The 8,379-nt window shown below is 40.0% G+C and overlaps 1 protein-coding gene across 1 annotated transcript in view; it reads right to left on the bottom strand.

The window, feature by feature from the left end:
- Positions 1–1,254: 1,254 nt before the first annotated feature.
- The window catches only part of FBXO9 (F-box protein 9), a 54,375-nt gene continuing 47,250 nt past the window's right edge, over positions 1,255–8,379 (bottom strand). The window contains exons 11-13 of the mRNA XM_006137744.4: positions 5,459–5,552; positions 4,260–4,414; positions 1,255–2,680 (exon numbers count right to left, since the gene is read on the bottom strand). Of these exons, the coding sequence (XP_006137806.1) occupies positions 2,572–2,680; positions 4,260–4,414; positions 5,459–5,552 (358 nt within the window). The 3' untranslated portion in view covers positions 1,255–2,571. The remainder of the gene's footprint in view (positions 2,681–4,259; positions 4,415–5,458; positions 5,553–8,379) is intronic.

The following is an 8,379-nucleotide window of genomic DNA, read 5'->3' as shown; positions in this document are numbered from 1 at the left end:
GATATAAAGAACTACGAAGAAGCTGTAAACCCAAGCCAAAGTAAAGATCAGCTCTGACTAGAAGTTTTCCCCATGATAAGAACAGCTGTTTAGGTAAGAATTTGCACGTAACAGGTTTCTAAGTGTTTTTGTTCATTTAGTAATTTACATTTATCTGTTTTCACTTGTGCCCACTTATATCCTAAGTTTTGTACTTAAAAACAAAAGTGTTTTTATCCAGCCCACTGTAAATAATTGTTACCTGCAAGGGATGGGGGTAGGAGAGCAACCCACTGTGCATCTCTCTCATTGATAAAGTGAATGGACTTTACAAGCTTTCTTTGTGCAAAACATATACACGAGGAAAGACGGATTTATTTGGGATTTTAGTCCCTTTTGGGAGTTGGTTGCTTGGGAGCTGAGCCCTTATGGCTGAGTCTTCCCAGAGCTGAACTGTTTCAGTGTCTGTGCTGCTCTCCAGGGGGGTAGTAACTCCAACTCTGTGCTTTGTCTGGGGAGAGACCACAGGATCAGGCCTGCTGACAGGGTGGTGGAGAGCCCCAGAGAGCAGGAAGGTGGGAGTCAGTGGCATTAACAGCACACCAGCAAACAAATGTAAGGGGCTTCTATGATTCAATCCATCACTCTCTGCTGTAAAGCTGTATGAGTGATTAGCTTCTGAATCTACACCAGGACATGGTTACAACCTGAAAATACCCCCCAAACCTTGAAAATGTACATGTAAAAGAAATCAAACAAAAGAGCAGAAGCAGCAGGCAAATGTCAGATAGAGTGTTTTTAAAGCCCCAGACTGCTTTTATTGTACAGGCTAAAGACTCAGATTAGTTTACACACAATTACACACTGCATATGTGTGCATCAAGTTTGAAGTATCACTAAGTGACCAAATTGAGAACTACTGAATGTCACCTAGATAAAAAGTTTAACATCTTTAACCCTTTCCATACACGTTAAACATTGGTATTTCTTTACATACAGATGTCAATTGCAGACCAACTAAAAATAATCTAAAAATTGGAGGTTTTACCATAACCCTTACAATGAATAATTTCATAACAGGCACTCTTACTTTATGTATTTAATAGAACTTCATTGTCTTGAAGACCAACAACTGAGATTTGAAACAACTGATATTTTTAAATCTCAGTCGTATTGAAACATGACGTAATCCTTACTGAGTATAAGTGTGTTGTACAGGCTCCTTACTGAACACAGAACATTTTACTATGTGAAAAAAGTAAATGTACTCATAAGTCACTAAGAAATAACAATTAATTTATTTGCAAAATGTTAATTTATTGATGTATTTTTAAACAGTGTAGCTCCATGCAAGGGTACACTTTACAAATGTTGGAACAAATAAAGTTCATTTAACAACTTTTTTGTACTTGCATCCTCTTAATTCCTAATCGGTATTTTGAAATAAGTTGTTCAGAAGATAAATTTGTAAGGAATTGCTTTAAGAAAAGAAATCTTACATGAATTTAGTAGAACAAATGTAGAAGCTTCAGTTGTTTGAGAACCCAAAGTACATGTTTATCATAAGCAGCATACAGTTTCTGCACCAAAATCCAAAGTCACATACAGTGCCTGCATGAAAATCCAAGGAATATATTTTATGATAAGCAATACATGGTACCTAAAAATCTGTAGCAGCCCCAGAAGTTAAATGCCCAATGAATTTACAGTTTCTGTAGCAAAGCTAGATGAAGGATTAGCAACGAAATACAAACATGTTAGAGTGAGCCCTGTTCTCATTAGCGCAATCAAATCTGAACAGTTCACAATCACCATCCCAGCAGAACCATGCACTCTCAGAGACTTCCCTGCACCACCATATGCCCCTTGCGTCAGACTTACTCCTGACAGTGGTCTGCCACCCAGGGATGGTAGGCTCTAATGGGCCGATATTAAGATCAGCTTACATTTATGGTGCATTATCATTTGGTGCATTATCATATGGTGCATTTATGGCTGAATTTTATGATTGAACTTCACACTTGTTCAGGTTTCTTTGCTCTTGATTTGCTTTTCAGAAGACTGATGTTTGCACTTAATGTATTGTCATTCCTTAAAGGCAAACAAAACGCATTTACTTTAAAAGAAAAAAATTGTCTTCTCAAGTCACACACAGTTTTAAACAGATGGAGGACAAATTATTTCACATTTGGAGCCTATACCAGAGTGCACACACTAAATCACGTGTACAGTAAGTTTTTCTATTACAATTCTTCCTGGACTGAAATATCATTAAGGTGCATAGGCAGATGAAGACTTGCATTTTAGAGAGAATGGTTCATAACTCTGTATGAAAAATGACATGTAAAAACTTTTCATGTTATCAAAGTCTTTTCACAACATAAATGTTTAAAACAATTCATAAGCTTGATTTCAAAACAATAAAAACCCAGCCACCCTAAATCAAATAGAACATATTACCAGTATATATTCTTCCAAAAAGATTCCCAGAACTTTAAAATAAGTTTCAAATATATACAGATGTAAAACTTAAGTGCTCATTTGCTCTTATCTTTTATTCATGCAAGAGTTGCAAGAAGAGAGATGTATTTCTTAGAGAGGCTTTTCTGAAAATGCAGTAAAACTTTTCACTCGTGCAAAAAACAGAGGGGTGTACATCTTGTCAATGTCAAAAGCAGAGACTGCAGTCTCACCAGTAGATCTACAAAGAATGTTAAAAAAAAAAAGTAGTGAGATACCTTCACAAAATACAAATTGCCATTTAAATCCTTCAATCCTGTATTTCAGGAGTGTGATAAGGAGTAATACAGTATTTTCATAATGTGAAGTGTGCATAACGTCACAGACACACAAGCTAACCTTGTATATACAACACCACTTCATGTGAAAACATGGCCTGTGTTTTGTCTCTCCCATCTAACCAATATGTGTGTGTATATTATTAATAAAATGACAAATGATTATCAAGATAAAGAAATGTCATTCCATGCTGCATTATATTTTTCTCTCCTGTCATAGGATTCACAATTTGGAATACAAGGAGGAAATTGTCCTTGTTAAGCAGGTAAAGTGAGGCATGTTTAAATTTAAAGCAAAAATACTATTTTTGCATGTTTCAGTGAAAACCATGAATGTAGACTACAGTAAAGTGATACCATATCTTATTAGCCTATTTAATGTTCATAGGTTAAATTCCCAGTTATGTTCTCTAGCACATGAGGATAGCCTCGTGACCTATGCATTGATATGCGCAACTCTGTTGGTCTGCACCAGTTGAAACCTCCCCTTTGGCAGAACTCCAGCATAAGGGCTATGCAACATATAAGCTCCCCAAACTGGGCTTAATTAGGATCTAAATGTTGCATAGTTCTTGTGCTGTCCATCAAGAGAACTTCTCCTGTAAAACAAGGCATAGTGTAAGAGTGACAACCTTCAAGGATTAGTCAGGGTGAAAGTATCAACTACTTCCCTGAAGCGGGATTTTTATTTTATTTTCCACACCATGAAAACAATTATTTTGCTCATTCATTATTAACTACAAGCTCACTACACTAAGGAACTGGTCCCTATGCAAAGCCTAAGCAGAAAACATGTGGGGAAGTATGGAAAGTGTTGGGAAGCCTCAATTTTCCCTACAATTCAGAATCAGGAACATCTGAGTAGCCCTTCTATGACTGCTGCTGCTGTAATTAATAGGTAAGAATAATGACCACAGCCCTCTGTGCCCCCACAACTCAAAGGTCTGAATTAGTGGGTATGCAAATGGAGTCTGCCCTTATCTCTCACAGACAGACATAGTAATAGGGCACATTACTCCACAGCAGACCGGGAGCTGGAAAGTATCCTTGCAGAGGCTCCTTGCAGTGTTCCCTACATTTCACACTTCACAAGCCCATAGGTAAAAAGAGAAGTAGTTCTAGAAAGCAGTTTTGAAAAACATCTCCAATAGGAACAAAAATATTTCTGCTGAAGATTGTCAGGTACAATAGATCAAATACTAGTCACAAATTTTAATACACTGCAAAAACTCCATGCCTTCATATTTCAGATAGTTTTACATTGCCAAAAAGTAGTGATCTTTTCAGTTCTTAGAATGAAAGCTATACTAACAAAATGCCAAACCAAGACCATTATTTATTTATATTCAAGTCATTTTTTAAACCAAAAAACTCTTATCACACTTTACCATTAAACAGATTAGGGTTAGGATTATTAGATTAGGGTTCCTGCCACATTAACAAACATTTTTCCTTGCTCTTGTTCCAAGCATATTAACTTACTTATAAGTTATGTGACAAGAATGATGGATCCAAACAAGCTTGTTGAATCTCTGGCGGCCACTGGAACACAGCTGTAGACCTACATGAAAACTGTGTTCTGTTTCTTGTATAGGAACACGGCGGAAATACCGGTATTTGTGGTAGTCAATTGGTTTCTGTACAACAAACACGAAGTTTAGAAACATAAAAAGAATATACAGCACTACTCTGGTATTATTACTACTACTATAATACTTTAAATAAGGGTTTAAAGAGAAAAACTCCATGCCTTCATACATAGGATACCTTCACATATTTTACATTGCCAAAACATTATGATCCTTTAAGTTCTTAGAATGAAGAGCATGCTAAGAAAATGTCAAACCAAGACCATAATTATTTTATGTTTACATCATTGGTTTAAACCTCATTTTACCACCTCCTTATTTACTATACATTCTAAAATGTCTCATACATAGAAAATGCTAGAATTAAGTAGTAATGTTACTTGAAAAAGTGCTTAACTTATACCAAGCTAGACTAAGTTGGATGTTCAACACCACAGCACTTGTAATTATTTGGATGCTACTTACTATACTTATTTCTTTTTTTGTGCAACACCTGTTGTTGAAAGTTATAGTTACTCCCCATTAAACTCTTGGCTGGTTTTTATTTAGATTCATTTATTGAATTGCTGCAGAAATAAGTTCCATACAGATGAAAGGTGGTGTCTGAAAAAGGTCTTCGTTGCTCTTCCCACCTTTTTCCTTCTTCCTCTGGCTTAATTCTCATGCCACAATCTTGTGAACTAGGTATACACATCTTTTTAAATTTAGCAAGGCTGTTACAAATTAATACAGGCCTTGTGTAGCAACCAAGCTTGGGGGAATTGTTGGAAGAGGGCTTATTAGGAGAGAAATGGTGTCTAAGTGTGAATAAAATCATCTTACAGCAAACAAATAGGCTTGACACAGTATGCTGATGCAGACAGATTGCTTTCTTGCTTCAGAAAGTTAATATATTTTTGGACAGAGACAAATAAGTTATTAAATTACCACAAAGAGCCCTTGTAAAATATCTGACATAACATCGCTAGTCTCTGGTACAGCTCACATCTTCATGCGCATTTTAAGAACACAACTGTGTGAAAGCCTTAACATAATCCCACTTTATTGACCCTCTTGTTTTCTCATTTCTCTGTACTTTATTTTGGTACTTACCTCTTCCTTCTTCTTCATTAATACAGCAAATACTTTGGTTTGATTGTCCGTATCCTGGGAGAGGCGATAATGGCCAAGCAAGATTGCATCAGTTCTGGAAAGTTAAAAGGGATGGTCTTAAGTATGTATGGTTAAAACACGGCGTTTAGAGAGGGAGTTCTCCAGGTAAGGGAGAAGTGACTACAGGACTCGAGGGAAGTGGCTGTCTGCAGTGTGTGTTGTGTTTGGGATTTTCTTGCTGTGTGCTGAGTTTGTGCTTGTGAGTGTGGTGGGTCCCCCACCCCCTTTCCCTGCCCTCCTCCCCCAAACGGAGCGTGTGCTGTGACTGGCAGCTGGAAACTGTTAGCTTCTAATTAAAGCTTGAAATCTAGAAGCCTCTGCTGATTGGCTGAGCCTTGGTAGGGGGAGAGACTATCAGGGAGTCCAGGGCTTTAGAAAGGAGAGAGTCAGCAAACAGGTGCTTGCGAACAGGTGACTGCAAACAGGGAGTTTGGAAGGGGAGACGGAAGCAGGAGAGGTACTATTGCCTTTCCTTTAAACCCTTTTTTAGGACAGCAGGTATGGATGGTGATAGCTTTGCTTTTGTTACCTGCACAGCATGTGCCATGTTTGTCTTCCTCCCGGAAGAAAGAAGGGATTTCATCTGCATTAAGTACAAGCTGGTTGCCATTTTGGAGGAAAAAAATTAAGAGGACTGGAGGCCCAGGTGTCAATCTTCTGTTCGATCCAACAGGATGAAGACTTCCTCAATAGAAGGCAGAGTTAAATCCTGCAAACAAGGCAGGAGGAAGAGCCAGAGAGGGCAGTACAGGAAGAGGGAGAGAACTGGTAGCATGTAACTACTAGAAGGGGAAAAAAAGGCCTGCACAGGAATCCCCCATTCCTACAGAGGTAAGTAATCGCCTTCAGGCTCTATCTACAGGCTCTGTGATGGTGAATGCTTTGGAAGGGACCTTACAAGGAAGACATCGGAAGGGAACCAATCCTACCAGAAGGCATGGAATGCATAGTCCTAGGAATGGGGGTTCCATGACCACCACCCCCAAAACAAGAAGGTGGGTGGTAGTGGTCAGGGAATCCTTCCTAAGAGGGACTGAGCCATCTACCTTTTAGAGCAAGCAGTATTTTAAAGAAGCCTTATTGAAGGCACAGAAAGAAACCATTCCAATGCGTAGCAAGAGAAGCAAATATAGTAGGAGACCAGACTGGCTTACCGGGGAAATCTTTGTTGAACTTAAGCACAAAAAGGGAGCTTACAAAAAGTGGAAACTTGGACAGATGACTAGGGAGTGGTATAAATGTATAGCTCGAGAATGCAAGGGAGTTATCAGGAAGGCAAAAGCGCAATTGGAATTGCGACTCGCAAGGTATGTGAAGGATAACAAGAAAGGTTTCTACAAGCATGTTAGCAGGAAGAAGGTGATCAGAGAGGGTGTGGGGACCTTACTGGATGAGGGCAGTAACCTAGTGACAGATGATGTGGGGAAAGCTGAAGTACTTAATTCTATCTTTGCCTCGGTCTTCACAGACAAGGTCAGCTCCCAGACTAATGTGCTAAGTGACGCAGTATGGGAAGGAGGTCGACAGCCCTTGGTGGGGAAAGAACAGGTTAGGAACTACTTAAAAAAAGCTAAATGTACATAAATCCATGGGTCTGGACTTAATACATCCGAGGCTACTGAGAGAGTTGGCAAATGTCATTGCGGAGCCTTTGGCCATTATCTTTGAAAAGTTGTGGAGATGGAGAGAGATCCCAGATGATTGGAAAAAGGCAAATGTAGTACCCATCTTTAAGAAAGGGAAGAAGGCCGATCCAGTGAACTATAGGCTGGTCAGTCTTACCTAAGTCCATGGAAAAGTCATGGAGGGGATCCTCAAGGAATCCATTTTGAAGCACTTGGAAGAGGGGAAAGTGATCAGGAATAGTCAGTATGGATTCATGAACATCAGGTCATGCCTGACTAATCTGATTAGCTTCTATGATGAGGTAACTGGCTCTGTGGATATGATGTACCTTGACTTTGGCAAGCCTTTTGATACGGTCTCCCACAATATTCTTGCCAGCAAGTAAAGGGAATGTGGATTGGATAAATGGATGGTAAGATGGATAGAAAGCTGGCTGGAAGGTCAGGCCCAGCGGGTAGTGATCAACGGCTCGATGTCAGGATGGCGGTCGGTTTGTACCGGAGTGCCCGAAGGTTCAGTTCTGAGACTGGTTTTGTTCAACATCTTTATTAATGGACTAGATGAGGGGATGGATTGCACCCTCAGTAAGTTTACGAATGACACTAAGCTAGGGGGAGAGGTAGATATGGTGGAGGGCAGGGATAGGGTCCAGAGTGATCTGGACAGATTAGAGGACTGGGCCAAAAGAAATCTGAGGTTCAACAAGGACAAGTATAGAGGCCTGCACTTGGGACGGAAGAATCCCAAGCATCGTTACAGGCTGGGTACTGATTGGCTAAGTAGCAGTTCTGCAGAAAAGGACCTGGGGATTACAGCTGGATATGAGTCAACAGTGTGCCCCTGTAGCCAAGAAGGCTAATGGCATATTAGGTTGCATTAAGAGGAGCATTGCCAGTAGATCCAGAGATGTGATTATTCCTCTTTATTCGGCTCTGGTGAGGCCACCTCTGGAGTATTGTGTCCAGTTCTGGGCCCCCAATTATAGGAAGGATGTGGACAAATTGGAGAGGGTCCAGCGGAGGGCAAAAAAAATGATTAAGGGGATGGTGCATATGACCTACGAGGAGAGGCTGAGGGAGTTGGGCCTATTTAGTCTGCAGAAGAGAAGAGTGAGGGGGGATTTGATAGCAGTCTTCAACTTCCTAAAGGGAGGTTCCAAAGTGGATGGAGAAAGGCTGTTCACAGTAGTGGCGGATGGCAGAACAAGGAACAATGGTCTCAAGTTGCGGTGAGAG

This window comes from Pelodiscus sinensis, chromosome 3 (genome assembly GCF_049634645.1).
Source record: "Pelodiscus sinensis isolate JC-2024 chromosome 3, ASM4963464v1, whole genome shotgun sequence".
Classification (NCBI taxonomy): domain Eukaryota; kingdom Metazoa; phylum Chordata; order Testudines; family Trionychidae; genus Pelodiscus; species Pelodiscus sinensis.
This window is presented reverse-complemented; position numbering and strand designations above follow the sequence as displayed.